We start from the raw sequence: 16,257 nt of genomic DNA, 5'->3' as shown, positions 1-16,257 counted from the left end.
AGGGGGTCGTCAGGTCCGAGAACCTCTTGGACTTAGGTGTAAGGGCTGCCTTCATTCCTTGTATAGCTCTCCCCTACCCCCCCATCCCCCACCCCTTCCCGTTAAGCACCATACACGTTCCTGGGTCTTGTCTACCCGCCTCCACTCCTGAGGTGCCCTTTCCTGTCTGGGAGCTGAAATCCATGCTTCCTCCTAGCCCCCTGATCTTTCTGGGAACTCCCCTGGGTTCCCACTTCCTCTTGCCCCGGTAGGGGAAAAGGCAGCTACAAGTTGCATTTCTTTCCAGTCCAAGCTTCTCTTGTCAGCCAAGTTGCAGTCAAGAGTTGGGAGTGAATCTGAGAAGGGGAGGCCAGTGAATGCCCCTTGTGGACAGGAAAGCGTCTCTGGCTGTGGCACCCTATCACAAGGATGGTGACACCTGTGGAACCAGGACACAGTGACCCAGGCTGGCCTTACAGGATGTGATGGTTAGAGTGAAAGGACTGGGGCGGTGGGCCGAAGGAGCAGGAGGTCCTCTGACTGAGCTGCAAAGGCTTTCCTAACACCTGGATGCTCACTGATTGCAGGTGGCCTTAGGGGCAGAGTGTGTCCCTGTGTGTGTGTGTGTGTGTGTGTGTGTGTGTGTGTGTGTGTGTTCAGAAACTGCAGGGAGGGGGTGTTGTTCCTGTTAGGACATGAGGGCGCATGTCCAGATGAGTATGTGAGAGAAGCTAGGGGGACATAGTGTTCTTGGGAGACCCTAGACCTGTCCCAGGACTCCTTGGCTGGAGCACTAACCCTAGCCATCCATGAGTTTCTGGAGGGACTCACATTGGACCCTCTTTTCTCTCCAGGCCCAGTGGTAGGCCCAGAAGGACTATCCAGGCCAGGGGTTGGTGACCCTTCAGGATACTCAATGGGACATGGGGCTTACAAAATGAGTGGGTACAGTCTTAGGTCCAGCCCACATTCCATTGGGTGTCCTTGGAGCTCTGCTGGTAACCAGGATGTAACCAGGATTCCCCTGTGGAGCCTGCAGCTGCCCCCTCTCAACCGGACACTGGGATTATTCCATCCGGCTCAGGTCAGCTCCCAGGACAGGACAGGGCTAGCAGGCTCCCGGCCCTGTCCTACCCCTATTTCCACTTGGATACTCCTTCCTGGATCCTTTCAGTTTGGGGGTGTCCTCGGACCCTAGGAAATCCGACAGGAGGCCAGGTGACCACAACCAGCCACACAATCACCTGAGAAGTCAGACCACACTGAGGAAAGGGTTCACTATGTCTACTTGTCTCTACATACTCAGGTGCTCCAGCCGCTCTGTGCTCACTTCCTGAGCATCGGGCCTGAGCGGGAACAGGAGAGAGGCAAGGAATACTTCAGTAAAGTCAGTTTTTAAGGGCTAGAAGACCATGCCAGTTATTGAACTTGGTAACTCAGTCTTTTTGTGGAGGCCATCCTCCACCTTGAGAGTTTAATAAAAGTTATCTAAAAGTCCTCAGGAAAGTGTGTGCAGTTACAATTTCAAAGAGCTTATAGAGTCTCCTAGTTCCACCTGTGCACCCTTGGGAAGTCCCTGAAATTTCTACTGATAAGGAAGCAGACACCCAGAAGGGGAAGGTGTCTTGACCATACTCCCACAGTAATTTGTGGTAATGCTTGAGAATGTGGAAAAGCTGGGGGCTCATAACATCTAGCTGTGGTCACCTTCACACACACACACACACACACACACACACATCCCTGGGAGTGGTGTGAAGGGGCCTGTTTCTAGGGAGAGAAGGGATGATGCAGGCAGGTCCAATCCAGTTCTGGGCAGCTGGTGCCCAGGGGCATGAGACTGGCATAAAACCTCCCCAGTAGGAATAGCCTCTCCAGGCTGCATCAGACCTCAATGTGGGGCCAGGGATCAGTGCTGTCTATCTGGTCTCCTGCAGCAGCATGGCCCAAGTCCAAGCCTTGGCTCCCCACAACGGCAGCCTAGGATGGAGGGCACTATGCTGCTCCCTGCTTTCCTCTTTGGGACGCTATGGGTACTTGCTAATGGGTAAGCAGCCCATGGGGACTTCTCCACTAGGTTTCTCCTTCCTGTCCATGCCTGGGAACCCTCTGGGATGCCAGACTCTCTTCTTAGTTTATCTCCAACCTTAGTTTCCTACTTCTTCAGGGACCTCCTCTGGCAGCCCTTAGGGTCCTAGAATTACAACGCAGTCAGTTGGGAATAAAAAGGACCACGCCAATAGCTATGGTCCCCTATTCCTGGGCAGGTGGTGGTGTGAACGGACAGAGATCATCCACGTGGACGAGGAAATAGCCCCTCGACAGGAGGACCTGGTACTGTGCACCAGCTTGTATCATTGCAGCCACCTAGGGTGGCGGCTGGACTGGCCCTGGAGTGGCCGTGCTGGGCTCATCAGGCCCCCAGCACCTGGGCTCTGTGCCATCTACAAGTGAGTGAGGGTCAGAACCTGGGCCGTCTGCTGGCCAGGAAAGGAAAGAGTGACGATGGCAGGACATCCTGAGAGTGGGGGAGGACTGGGAGGAACTGGTGCAGCCGGCATTTGGGAAGCAGGTTCTGGCTGGGCTCAGGGAAGGGTGGAGAGAGATGGTGTAGATGGATGACAGACAGGGCCGTGGTGGGTACAGTATGACAGGGTGAGGTGGGACGCTTGCACCCTCTACCCCATGTGCCTCCCAACTTCATTATTTCTTTGCACTTGGGGAAATTAAGGCCAGGAGGTGGCAATTACTTGATAGGACCCCTCAGAGTAGTTTACCAAACCTTAGGTCCCAGGTCTTACCTCATGGTTAGACTTGGCTGAATACTAACATTTCTACCTACTTCCTCCTATCTGGTGAGTACAGACCCCCAGAAACACGGCCTACCACATGGAACCGGACAGTGGGGCACCCACTGTACAGATGGTAAGTACCCCAGTAGGTTGGTGAGCAATGCCTTCCGGGGTACCGGCTGGGAAGGGGAGTCTATCTTTGGTGTCGGGAAGGTGGCAGACTGCCTGGAAACATAGTGCTTCAGGCCATCCTTATGCTGACAGGCTGGGTGTGCCCCATTCTCTCCACCCACCACAGCCCTTACTGATGCCAGGCCCAAAGGCCACTGCTTTGTCACATGGCAGTGCCAGCCCCTGGCAGGCTCAGCCAATTCTTCAGCAAGAAGCCTGGAAAAGTGCTGTGCCCAACCCTGGGGACACAGCTGTTCTGGCCAGCACCTCCCAGGTGGGTCTGCAGGCTCCAGCCTGGAAATAGGCATATCCAGCCCTCACCTCCACTCCCAGGAGCTCTGGACCTTTCTGCCCACTCCCCTGCTTTCCAGGGGAACCCTGTCCTGTCCTCATACCTCCTGCTGGGCCAAGACCTGTGTACTCCCTCAGCCCTCTGTCCCTACACTCAGAAGCTTACACATGATGTGTCTTGCCCAGGCAATGCTTCCTCTGTAGCCCTCCTGCAGCCCCAGGCAGGGGCCGTGGGCCAGCTCTGGAGCCAGCGCCAGCGTCCCTCAGCCACGTGTGCTACCTGGTCAGGCTTCCACTACCGCACCTTTGATGGGCGTCACTACCACTTCCTGGGCTGATGCACCTGCTTGCTGGCAGGCGCTGTGGATTCCACCTGGGCTGTCCACTTCAGGCCCAGGGGACAGTGTCCCCAGCCTGGGCCCTGTTGGCTGGTGAGGGAGGGAGAGAGATGACAGATGGCCCCAGGGACGGGTCTGGAAATGGAGAGAGTTGTAGACCTGGTCCACTGCTCTCTCCCAGGTCCTGGTGACAATGGGCCCGGAGGAGGTACTGATCCAAGATGGAGAGGTCTCTGTGAAGGGCCAGCCAATACCTGATAGGGCACCTTGGCTGCTCCATGGTGAGGGCCCCTTCCCTCCCCTGGGATGGTCTGCTCACTCCTGAGGGCAGAGGGGCAGGCTAGGACAGAGGTGCTGCCTCCCCCTCAGTGCTGCTGGAAGGGTTTTAGAAATGAGGGGTCAGGAGGGCACGAGCCTGCCCTCCCACTCCTACAGCCTCCAACTCTGACTTTGGCAAGACATTCTGCTTAACCTCCCTGAGCCTCAGTTTCTCCACCTACCTCAGGGGAGTATCACCATAGCTGGGATAAGAGGGTAGGGTAAAGTGTGTATTTTTCTGTACAGTGTATGGGGGGGCAGTGATATGTATGTATAGTGTGCGCGTATAGTCTGAGTAGTAGTGTGGTGTGTATGTATGTGTGCTGTGTGATCTGTGACTACAGTGTGTGTGGTATATGTGTGTGGTGTGTGGGTTGTGGATGTATGTGATGCATGGAATGTGTATACAGTATGTGTGTTGTGTGTATATGTGATTTGAGTGGACCACGTATATGGTGTATATGTTCCATGTGTATATGTGGTGTGGATGTATGTGAGGTATGTATATAGTGTGTGTAGTATGTGTGTAAGGCATGTGTGGTATGTGCATGGAATATGTATTGTGTGCATGCATTCCCACAGTGTATAGTACGTGTCTATTGCTATCTTCTCAAGATGTCAGCTGCCGGAGGAAAATCACAGCGCAGAGCTCTAGAGAGTTGTGCCGGTTCCTTCCCTAGGCAGTTTAGATCCTGTTTTGATGACATGAGAATGTGGCCCCAGGAAGCTGAATGACCCCATCCTTTCCCCAGGGCTGAGCCTACAGTGGCAGGGGGACTGGCTGGTGCTCTCTGGGAGTGTGGGAGTTGTTGTGAGACTGGACAAGTCCAGTTCCATCTCTATCTCTGTGGACCATGAGCTCTGGGGACAGACGCAGGGCCTCTGTGGGCTTTACAATGGCCGGCCAGAGGGTATGTGAGGTGTGGCTTGGGTGTGGCTGGTGTAGGGAGGGAAGGCCTAGGTTTAACTCTGGCGTTAACTCTCCTCAGATGACTTTGTGGAGCCAGGCAGAGGACAGGCTGTGCTAGCTGCCACCTTCGGGAATTCCTGGAGGCTCCCTGGCTATGAGGTGAGACTGCAGCCTGGACAGCCTCCTGCCAGCCCACTGTTCTTCCTGGGGTCCTCCATGGGAGAGCACATAGATCTGGGATCCCATAGAAAGCCTGGCAGCTGCTGTGCACTGACCATCCCAGGTCCTCATTGACCCGGCTACTAACCAGTTCTGCCTGGGCTGTGACCCTGGCTTCTCTCCCCACCCACCTGGTCTTGTCACTTTGCTGCCATCTACAGCTCAGAATGTGGTTTGGTGAACATGACAGTGGGGCCTTGAAGCAATTATGAGGGCAGTACTTGCTGACCTGGTGTCCTGGCTAATGTCCCTCATCACTGCTGTCTGGCCTGGCTCTGTCTTCCCAGCCTGGGTGTCTAGATGCAGTGGAGGTGGCTTAGGGCTGTGAGGGCCTCCTGGAGGGCACAGAGACAGGTTGGGAGATTAGCCAGCTGCAGGCTGAAGCCCAAGATGTGTGCCACCAGTTGCTGGAGGGTCCGTTCTGGCAATGTTATGCCCAGGTAGGCAGGGATGAGGTGGTGACCAGCTCTGGAGGGGAGGGTCCAGTGGGGTGTAGTGGGTGCTAGAGTGGTGCCTGTTGGGTGATCTGGTCCTGCCACTAGGTGGCGTTGGGCCATCATTCAAGCTGCCCCTTTCCTTGTCTTTTGTTTTACCCTTGGGAGCAGGAGGCTCCTCCATGTGGCACTGAGCGCCCTTCCAGTACTCATTCTGTTTGGCTACAAGTCAGGATGTGAGGGAAGCAGGAGGTACCGGTGAGGAAAGGCATTTGCTGGCTGAGGATGACCCTTCCCTACAGGTTCCCTCAGATGAGTACCACGAGACTTGCCTTTTTGCCTACTGTGTGGGGGCTGTGGCAGGCAGTGGCCCAGAGGGGCGGCAGGAGGCTGTGTGTGCCACCTTTGCCAACTATGCCCATGCCTGTGCCAGGCGGCGCATCTATGTGAGCTGGAGGAAGCCTGGCTTCTGTGGTATGTTGGGTCTGCCCACCCCAAACTCACCAAGGGCCCTGAGTGGCCTATGTTTCCTGAGGGCCCCCTCAGTGCCCTCCTGGCTGGCTCCCATGCCCTACTGCTCTTCAGGGCCAGACCCTAATGGACCACTCTTGTTCCTACAGAGCACCTGTGCCCAGGGGGCCAGCTCTACTATGATTGTGTATCATCCTGCCCACCTCGCTGCTCAGCCGTGACCCAGGGAGAGGAGGGGTCTTGTGGGGAAGAATGTGTGAGTGGCTGTAAGTGTCCACCTGGCTTCTTCTGGGATGGTGCCCTCTGTGTGCCTGCTGCCCACTGTCCCTGCTACTACTGGCACCAGTGCTATGCCCCTGGTGATGCTGTATACCAGCAGTGCAACCTGTGGTGGGTCTGGGGTCTCGCTGGGCCATTTAGTTCCCTCTGATACATCCGTTTATACCCTTTCTTTGACATCTGCCTACTCCAAATAAGCAGCCTATTCTGGGTGTCCTAGTCAGTGACCTGTGACCTCTTCTGGTATGACTGATGGCTCTGCCCAGCGCCAGTGGTGGCGGGTATACCAGGGGAGGGAAGAACCCAGGTGTTGGGGGTATGTTGTCTCCAGTTGAGCCTCCACACCCTGTGGTGGGACTGGTGCCACAGTGCATTGTACCACCTCCTATGCCCACAGTGTGTGCAGGGATGGCGGCTGGCAATGGGCCCAGGCTCTGTGCCCCGCTGAGTGTGCGGTGGGCGGTGACGGGCATTACTTCACTTTTGACAGGCGGAGCTTCTCCTTCCGGGGCGGTCCAGGCTGCCGCTACAGCCTGGTGCAGGTGGGCAGAGAGCCAACTCCAGGAAGGGGACCTTGTGAGGGTGGGGGCCTTCACAGAAGTGTCCTGGTTAGGGGAGAGGACTTTAAACAAAGCATTAAAGGGAGGCAGAGTACACAGCCCTTGCAAGGAAAGGCAAGACAGCTTTGCTGGTGGGAATGGTCACGTGCACCACCCAAGCATCCTTTCCAGTTCCCATCCTTCCTCAGACTCCGTGAAAACCCACTGTCATGGCCACCCTAGCTTAGGGCTGCAGAACAAAGCACATCTTTACAGATCTTTACGCATCCCTCTCACAGGTGTGACACACTGGCCTTGCCATAGGCTGCTTGGTGCAAGACCACCAGGACAAAGAAGGGGCCTCCCCCAGTAAAGTTGCTCCTTCCCAAGTTAAGCACAGGCCATCTTCCTTCCGTTCTGGGGGTGCAACAGTGATCTCCACCTCTGTGTTGGACCACTGCTGTTCCTTTACCTGCCCATCTTCACGTGGGTAGTGATGGGTGAGGAAATCAGGGGGGTATAGAGCCCCAAAGAAGCTGATGTGTTATCCAGTGAAGCTCTTTCCCCAGATACATGGCTAAACATGTATGAAGTCTACATACACAGAAGCTACAAGCTAGCACAGAGACTGCATGCATACACTCTCAAACTGACAAAAGTTAGCATGCACACAATCACGTATATGTATGGAGATTCAGCAAGTGTGTACACATAGTATGTACATATGGTATGTACATATTTAGGGAACACACATACCCATGGGGAGGAGAGAGGAATTTTCCCACTCCAACATGTTCACACATGTCATACAAATCTCCCAGCGCGCACTCACATACACACAGACATCCATACATACCGATCCCATGTGAGGGTAAGCTCCTTGCCTCATAGAGTCTAGCTGACTAGAAGGTGCTTTAGCACCCGCTTGGGATGGGAGCTGAAGGAATCACAGAGGCCTCTTCATGGATCCTGAGTGTCTACCTCTCTACACACACCTTACTCTGTCTGCCTCAGGACTCTGTGAAAGGCCAGCTGCTGGTTGCACTGGAGCATGGGGTCTGCGACTCTGGGAGCTGCCTCCATGCCCTCTCTGTGTCCCTTGGGGACACTCACATCCAGCTCAGGGACTCAGGTACTCACAGTTCTGTCTCCTCTTCCTGTCCTGGGGCCTCGGTTCTTTGGGGAGTGGCCAACACTGCAGTCTACATCCTAGGATGCTTGCCAGGCCTTTTGTCTGCTCCCTGTAGATTCAGGCACCACCCAGCACCTGCCCTCCACACTACCCTACACTTTGGAGTCCAATAACTGCCACCCCCCACAGATTCCTGCAGTTGAACTCACTATGTACATGTCCCCACACTCCCATCTCAGGGGCAGCCACACTATCCCAAAGATATTTTTTCAAGAGATCTTCTGCCTAGGCTTCAGGATAAATAGATATCATGCAGTTGTGAGAGTTGGAGAGACTTTGGCCAGCTCCTCTCAGTAACCGTCCTTCCAGCTGTGCCACGCCCAAGCCTGCTGCTGGCTCTCTCTCTGTTCCCAGCCCCTCCTACACACTGACCGCAAAAGAAAACGGATATGCCAAAATGAGTGGTGACATGGGTTCTTACCCTGTGGAAGGGAGGTCTCCAGTGGGACAGGCGTCCTCCAGGGATCACTCAAATTGCCTCCACAGCCCACCCTGACACAAGCCCTCCCATTTCCCTAACAAGTCCTTCCCCTCTTGCAGGCCCACCCTCCCACAGGTGCCCCACACCATGGTCAGGCCCCTCTTCTAGGATCTGTGCTGGTGGATGGACAGGATGTTGGCTTGCCCTGGATTGGTGCTGAGGGTGTCAGCATCTCCCAAGCCTCCTCTACCTTCCTGCTACTGCGCTGGCCTGGGGCCTGGGTTCTCTGGGGAGTGACTGACCCTGCAGCCTACATCACCTTGGACTCCCACCATGCCCATCAGGTGTGTTAGGAGGCCTGTGAGGGCCTGGACAAAGCTGCAGAAGACTAGATTTCACTGTCTCATGTGTCTTCTATGGCTCAGGTACAGGGTCTATGTGGCACCTTCACCTGGAACCAGCAGGATGCCTTCTTGACTCCAGCTGGGGACATAGAGACCAGCGTCCCTGCCTTTGCCAGCAAGTTCCAGCTGTCAAGAGATGGAAAGTGCCCCTCAGTGGACAGTGCCCCTCTCTCCCCCTGCAGCACTCACTCCCAGCGCCTCGCTTTCGCAGAGTCATCCTGTGCCATTCTGAATGGCCCCACCTTCCAGGTACGAGGTTGACCTCCTCTGCCTATAAGATCAAGGGACCAAATGCAAGACAGAGTCTCAGAACACAGGGAGGCAGCAATGGGCACCCAAGAGAATAAGATCCTCAAAGAAAGAACAACTGCTTTTCTTCTCTCCGCAAGGAATGCCATGGGCTAGTGGACAGGGAGCCATTTAGGTTGTGGTGTTTGGCAGCTGTGTGTGGCTGTGCCCCTGATAGGGACTGCCTATACACGCCACTGTGCCCTGGAGGGTGCCCTGCTGCCCTGGAGAAACCAGACACTGTGTCGTGAGTCTTTCAGCTCAGCCAGCTCTACCCCAGGCTCCTCCCCTCGCCCTCCCAACCCCCTGCTAGAAGGAGCTGGGTTGGGGGCAGGAACTCCTCTTTTGCTGGATTATTCCTGGACTTTCTCCTGTAGAAGCACAGGGACTGGAGGTCCAGACAGGGTGGCTATGCCTCTGATTTGCAATGCCCCTGTGTCCAGCTGTCCTGTGTCCTGGTGGCCAAGAGTACCAAGAGTGTGCCTCAGTATGTGGTCACCATTGTGGGGAGATGGAGGATTGTAAGGAGCTTGGCAGTTGTGTGGCCGGTTGTAACTGTCCCCTGGGACTGCTGTGGAACCCTGAAGGCCAGTGTGTACCGCCCAGCATGTGCCCTTGCCGGCTTGGCGCCCATTGTTATACCTTTGGCACTGCCATCAAGAAAGACTGCAAGTGCTGGTAAGAACTGCCACCTTTGGGCAAAAAGGAAGGGCTCGGGAGAGAATGGCCTGGCTGTGCTGCTGCATGATCACAGTGGGCTGCCTGGGATGGCAGGGCGCTGTCACTTCTTCCCCATGCTGGAGCACCGTCACCTCCAGGAAGCTCTTTTATGTCCAGTCTCCATTGGTTTTACTTTCTGACCACAACCTAGTGAAGTGTGGAGGTGACGAGCCATTCCTACTTGGTAGATGAGGAAACTGAGGCTTAGATAGCCAGACATTTTGTTACTGAGATCAGAAACTAAGGAGGCTGGGTTAGGCTTCAGGGTTTTCTGGATAAGAGCCAGACTTCAGTGGGCTCTCCTGCCTTGGCTAGGGATAAATGTCTTGATTACTTTTCTTGTTAGTGAGACCAGATACCTGACAAGAAACAGCTAAGGGCAGAAGAGTTTATTTTGGCTCACAGTTGGAGGAGTTACAGTCCATCATGGTGGGAAGGTTGTGGTTGCAGGAACAGGAGGTGGTTGGTCACATTGTATCCACAGTCAGGAGAGAGATGCATGCTGGTACTCAGCTTGCTTTCTCTTTTTTAATTCAGTCTAGGACCTCAGCCTATGGAGAAGTGCTGCTAACCTATACCTAGTATGGGTCTTCCTACCTCAGTTAATCTAATCTAGAAAACCCTTTACAGATAGGCCTAGAGATTTGTCTCCTAGGTGATTCTAGATCCCATCAAACTGACATGATTGACCCAGGCATTAGGTAATCCAATGTCTCTGCCCCATTTCAGAGCATCATGAATAGTCCCACTGGTGCTGGGCAGAAGGAAACTGTGTATTCCAGGCATAGGAGCTTCCTGAACAGCCTGTTCTTTATGCTGGGGGTTGGGAGTTGGACGTTGAGCTCCAGTATCAGGGCCTCTAGTATCAGGGATGGGTTTCCACTAGGTATTAGGGGATCCAGATGCCTGAAGGGGTTCTGGGTGTCTAGGTTCCTGAGACTTACTGAGGCAGACTGGGGGCTAAGATCATCAGCTGCATCTATGCTGGGCCTGGCTCTTCTTCCTTCCCTTCCTCTACAGTGTCTGCCAGAAACGGGGCCTCTGGAACTGCACTACCCACAGCTGCTCCCCATAGCAGGCACTCTGCCCCGGAGAGCTCATCTATGCCCCTGGTGCCTGCCTTCTCACCTGTAACAGCCCCAGTGCCAACCACTCCTGTCTGGCAGGAAACAGTGTGTCTGTCCCCCTGGCAGCGTACTGTTGGTGAGGCTGGTGAGGCTGGGAAAGGGACTCCATGGGGCAGCAAGGTGGTCCTCCCCATACAAGGAGCCTGCCCTGCTCCCTAGCTGTCCAAAAGAGTGCCCTTATCCTCTGCCCAGGATGAGCACTGTGTGCCTCCTGATGTCTGTCCCTGCTGCCATAGCGGACAGTGGTACCCGCCCAATGCCTCCATCCAAGAAGACCGCAACATTTGGTATGCTCAGTTCCAGTGGCCTATTACCCTCTGACCTTGTGACCCCTGACTCACCATACCTTTCTCTCCACGAGAAGAGGCTGGACTTCTAGGGAGAGAGGGATACCCAGTATGGCCTGGAAACTGGGAGCCCTCCAGGATCCCTTGAGGGTCTATCTGAAATGTCCTTGTCCTCAGTGAGTCTGTCCCTGTCTTTTGCCCACAGTGTATGTCAGGGCCGGCAATGGCACTACACTGGCCAGCGGTGCAGTGGATGGTGCCAAGCATCTGGCGCCTCCCCCCACTATGTGACCTTTGATGGGCTGGCCTTCGCCTTCTCTGGGGCCTGCGAGTACCTGCTCCTTAGAGAAGCTAGTGGCCGCTTCAGTGTCTCCGCCCAGAACCTGCCCTGTGGGGCCACCGGCCTCACCTGCGCCAAGGCACTGGCTGTGCGCCTGGACAGCACTGTTGTGCACATGCTCAGAGGTAGCTGGGGCCTAGCAAAGATGGCTGTGACACTGCGGGGGGTCGGGGGTGGTAACGGGGACGACGATACAGCAGCACAGCATCACAGCTCCTCAGCACCGCGAGGGCTCATGTTCCCCACATTGGCTCCTCCCTGGGTTTGTTCTTCTCGTGGGGCTGGTAGGAACTAGAATTCTGGAAGGCTGAAGAATCAAGGCTCAGAGAAATCTAATGACTTGCCCAAGGTCACATGAAAGAAACAAAAGGCAGTTTGGAGGAGTGGCTAGGAGGCTTCCTGGGGACCTGGGAGGCCATTCATGCCAGACTGGATTTGACAGCCTTTCTTCCTCCACAGGCCGAGGAGTGACCGTGAATGGGGTAAGCGTAAAGCCCCCCAAGGTCTACACAGGTTCAGGGCTGAGCCTGCACCATGCTGGCCTCTTCCTGCTGTTGACAACACGCCTGGGTCTCACCCTGCTCTGGGATGGAGGTTAGGCCCTGCTCTCAAGCACCTAACCCATACCAGGCCTTAACACTGGTGGCTGGACCCCCAAAACACTTCCTCCCAGTGCCTGCCCAGATCTGAGGTCAGGGCTGACCCCTGGCAGTTATCTCAAGGTAGATTTCCAGTGTGACAGCCAGCCCAGGATGTCTGCTATCCCAAACCCTCCCAGCCTTTGTCCAGTGCCCCCACCCCCACAGCCCAGGAATCACCCCCAACTCACAGCCCTTCAAAGCAATTAGAGCTTCCAAATGATGTTTGCATAATTCTGGTTTTCTTCATTCTGAAAGCACTACTGCCTCACACAAGAAACATTTAGAAACCACCAAGTTTTAGGAAGAAGAAATGAAATCTGCTAACATCCTACCACCCAAACACAAGCAGTTGGCGTTTTAGAAATATGTTAGTGGGAAACTGAGGGAAACAAAAATACCCCACATGAACTTGGTCCTGTGCAGCTGGGCTACCCTGGAGTTTCCCACCATGAAGGCACTAGTAACTGGGGGTTTCGGCCCATTCTGGAGGCTGTTCCTATTCAGTACCCTGCTTGGTGCAGTATTTTGTTCTCTCAGCCTAGTTTTAGTTAGGAAGTTAGGCTCCTGCTTGGCTCCCCAAATGTTGGTCTCCTCAGTCATCCCCAAGAAAGTGAACCAGAACACTCCCATACAGAGCCTATTATACCCACATGTTTTCCTGCCCTGGCTGAGGGTTATTTTCTATAATGATGCCACCAGGCACCCGAGTCCTGGTACAGCTGTCCCCCCACTTCCATGGTCTGGTGGCTGGACTGTGTGGAGACTTTGATGGTGATGCTAGTAATGACCTGCAGAGCCGCCAAGGAGTTCTGGAACCCACGGCAGAGCTGGCTGCTCATTCCTGGAGCCTCAACCCCCTGTGCCCTGAGCCAGGAGACATGCCATACCCCTGCACAGTGAACATGGGCAGGACAGTCAGAAGGGAAGTAGGGGTGCCAGAGCATCAACCCCCTGTGCCCTGAGCCAGGAGACATGCCATACCCCTGCACAGTGAGCATGGGCAGGACAGTCAGAAGGGAAGTAGGGGTGCCAGAGCACTCGCACTCTCTCTCTCTCTCTCTCTCTCTCTCTCTCTCTCTCTCTCTCTCCTCTCTCTTTCTCTCCCTCCCCCACCCCCCCACTGTGCTGGAGATACGCCCTGTGTTGCAGGTGAACGCCCATCAGGCAGGCTGGGCCCGGCTTGCTGCAGGGTAATGCTGCAGCCAATCTTTGCCTCATGTCACATGGAGGTGTCCCCACAGCAGCACTACGAGTGGTGTGTGTACAATGCCTGTGGGTGAGGAGGCCCACAGGCTGGGCACAGTGGGCACGCCAAGGTGTGTGTGGGGGTATACTGGACTGACAGTTTCCTCCCATAGCTGTGACTCAGGGGATGACTGTGAGTGTCTCTGTTCGGCCATTGCCACCTATGCTGATGAGTGTGCCTGGCATAGACACCACGTGCACTGGCGAAGCCAGGAGCTCTGTCGTGTGCCGCATTTTCTCAATCCTGCTACGCACTCAGTCCCTTGAAGGGAGCGTCTTCTGTTCCACCAGCTGGTGTTTGTTCACTCAAGTTCAAATATGTGCTGAGTGCTTACCCTGTGCCAGATACTTTTCTTTTTTAAAATTTTATTTATTATTTTTATTTATTTTATGTGTATAATTGTATTGCCTGCTTGTGTGTAAGTGTACCTGTGTCACACAATACCCATGAAGGGCAGAAGAGGGCATCAGATCCCCTGGAACTGGAGTAATAGACAATTGTCAGCTGCCATGTGGGTGCTGGGATTCGAACCCAGGTCTTCTGCAAGAACAGCCAGGGTTCTTAACCTCAGAGCCATCTCTCCAGCCCCAGACACTTTTCCTGATGGGCCATGGGAATGGCTGCCCCATAAGACTGGCATGCTTCATCTTTGGAAGGTCTCGGTGAAGGTCTTGTATCACCTGAAGCTGGCTCACCTGTGCCATTGCTTCCTGGTGCCCTTAAGCCTCAGCGAATTGGGTGTCTCTCCTCTCCACCCAGCTGTGCAGTGTGAAGGAGGTCAGGTATACGAAGCCTGTGGCCCTACATGCCCTCCCATGTGTCGTCACCATCGTCACCCTGAGCCTGGATGGCACTGCCAGGCTGCCACCTGTGTGGAGGGCTGCTTTCGTCCTGAGGGGGACACTGCTGCATGGTGTGTAGTTAGAACAGGCAGAGGGGAGGGGAGGGGAGGGGAAAATGCCATAGGTGTGGACTGGGCCAGGGGCACTGGGCCTCCTTTTGTCGAGAGTCCTGGGCTCTGTGCTCTCAGGAGGAGTCTGCATGCAGCTGGCTGCCTGTCCCTGCAAGTTGAGCAGCAGCTTCTTGCCTCCAGGGACTGTGCTGCAGAAGGACTGTGGGAACTGGTGAGTAGAGGACACAGGAGGAGCCTGTAGCCCTAGTCTAACCAAGCATAGCCATGACTCATGTCAGGACCCTGTGTGCTCAGCACGTGCCAGGAAAGTCAGTGGCACTGTGAAGGTGACAGTGCTCCTTGTGAGGAGCTGGAGCCTGGCTGTGCAGAGGGAGAGGCTCCATGCAGGGAGAGCGGGCACTGTGTGCCACATGAATGGCTTTGTGACAACCAAGACGACTGTGGCGATGGCTCAGATGAGGAGGGTGAGTGTGTGTGGCAGTGGCGGTGATGGGCCAGGGAGCTGAGTTGACTGGGGCTGCAGCAGCTGTCCCCAGGGTGGTTTCCTGAGCTGCCGCCTCCACTGCCAAGAGCTATGGCTTGGGTAGATGGGTGGAGGGAGGAGCAGGGAGGATCTTCCAGTCCTTCTTTGGCAGTGCAGTGTCCCGAACCTGCCTGCTTGCCTTGTGCCAGGTTGTGCCACCCCACGCTGTGGGGAGGGACAGATGTCTTGCCAATCTGGCCACTGCCTGCCCCTGGCCCTGTTCTGTGATGGCCAGGATGACTGTGGAGATGGCACAGATGAGCAGGGCTGCCTGTGTCCCCATGGCACTCTGGCCTGCACTGATGGCAGCTGGCTGCCACTCGCCCCGCTGTGCAATGGGCATCCAGACTGTCCAGATGCCTCAGATGAGGAGTCCTGTCTGGGTGAGAAACCTGTGCTTTGGGCTCCAGTCTACTAGGTACTCCTTCCCAAGGGATTCACCCACCCTTTCCTCTCCTGGTCCCCACATGTGAAGTTGATACCAGCCAGTGACTTGGTGGAGACACCCCAAAACAGATAGAATAAGGGGCAGCCCCACAATCACCTCTTTTCCTCTGACTGCAGGGCAGGTGAACTGCATCCCTGGGGAGGTGTCTTGTGTTGATGGCACTTGCATTGGGACCATCCAGCTGTGTGATGGGGCTTGGGACTGCCCAGATGGAGCTGATGAGGGGCCTGGTCACTGCCCTCCACTTTCTCTCCCTACACCCCATGCTGGCATCAGGCAAGGCCCCTCCACTGTCTCCCTGGATGCAGTACCAAGTCTGCTGGGCAGCACCAGCCCTGGTGAGTCTCTGAAAGCTGGAAGCCTGAGCTGCCAGAAAGGGATGGGAGAGTGTCTCAAACAGAAACATTTGGCCTGAAGGCTCTGGAATGAAGTGGCCAACATTTGAGAGGGCTGGAGGGTCTAAACTTATTTCCTGGTGTCAGGGCCTCCCTTTGAATAAGCGGAGGAGAATCTAATGGACATTCTGGGACCAGGGAAAAGCTTGTGGAAAACCAAGAGGGTAGCAGAATGCAAGAGGGGCAGAACTGGGTTGGGAAGGTGCTGAATAGAAGGGCATCACCAGAAGGAATGCTGAGGCAAGCCAGGCCTGTGGGAGCCAGGCTCACTCTAGCTGAGTCTAATACCCAAGCCCACCGCAGCAACCCCATGCGGCCTCTTTGATTTCCTGTGTGGCAGTGGAGAGTGCACCCCGGGGGGCTGGCGCTACGACCAGGAGGAGGACTGCGCAGATGGCAGCAATGAGCTTGGCTGTGGTGGACCCTGCATGATGCACCATGTGCCCTGCACCCGTGGCCCTCACTGTGTGTCCCCAGGACAGCTATGTGATGGTGTGCCCCAGTGCCCTGATGGCTCAGGTGAGGACCCTGACACTTGCGGTGAGAGTCACATGCTTTACCCTGTGCACCC

The 16,257-nt window shown here is 55.3% G+C and overlaps 1 protein-coding gene across 1 annotated transcript in view; it reads left to right on the top strand.

The window, feature by feature from the left end:
* The first annotated feature begins 1,976 nt into the window (after positions 1–1,976).
* The window catches only part of Sspo (SCO-spondin), a 51,979-nt gene continuing 37,698 nt past the window's right edge, over positions 1,977–16,257 (top strand). Inside the window, 35 exon segments of the mRNA XM_029563918.1 lie at positions 1,977–2,026; positions 2,247–2,429; positions 2,845–2,883; positions 2,885–2,904; positions 3,070–3,216; positions 3,420–3,664; positions 3,753–3,852; positions 4,642–4,800; positions 4,879–4,958; positions 5,306–5,458; positions 5,755–5,926; positions 6,073–6,313; positions 6,600–6,744; positions 7,756–7,873; positions 8,523–8,698; positions 8,780–9,007; positions 9,148–9,230; positions 9,232–9,293; positions 9,490–9,724; positions 10,787–10,935; positions 10,938–10,969; positions 11,086–11,180; positions 11,386–11,645; positions 11,980–12,114; positions 12,861–13,057; positions 13,311–13,341; positions 13,344–13,437; positions 13,520–13,629; positions 14,167–14,303; positions 14,305–14,320; positions 14,438–14,531; positions 14,615–14,784; positions 14,993–15,226; positions 15,408–15,629; positions 15,990–16,226. Of these exon segments, the coding sequence (XP_029419778.1) occupies positions 1,977–2,026; positions 2,247–2,429; positions 2,845–2,883; positions 2,885–2,904; positions 3,070–3,216; positions 3,420–3,664; positions 3,753–3,852; positions 4,642–4,800; positions 4,879–4,958; positions 5,306–5,458; positions 5,755–5,926; positions 6,073–6,313; positions 6,600–6,744; positions 7,756–7,873; positions 8,523–8,698; positions 8,780–9,007; positions 9,148–9,230; positions 9,232–9,293; positions 9,490–9,724; positions 10,787–10,935; positions 10,938–10,969; positions 11,086–11,180; positions 11,386–11,645; positions 11,980–12,114; positions 12,861–13,057; positions 13,311–13,341; positions 13,344–13,437; positions 13,520–13,629; positions 14,167–14,303; positions 14,305–14,320; positions 14,438–14,531; positions 14,615–14,784; positions 14,993–15,226; positions 15,408–15,629; positions 15,990–16,226 (4,849 nt within the window).

This window comes from Nannospalax galili, unplaced genomic scaffold (assembly GCF_000622305.1).
Source record: "Nannospalax galili isolate Female #2095 unplaced genomic scaffold, S.galili_v1.0 scaffold1217, whole genome shotgun sequence".
NCBI classification, from domain to species: Eukaryota; Metazoa; Chordata; class Mammalia; order Rodentia; family Spalacidae; genus Nannospalax; species Nannospalax galili.
Note: the sequence above shows the minus strand (reverse complement) of the source record. Positions and strands in the feature narration are given on the sequence as shown.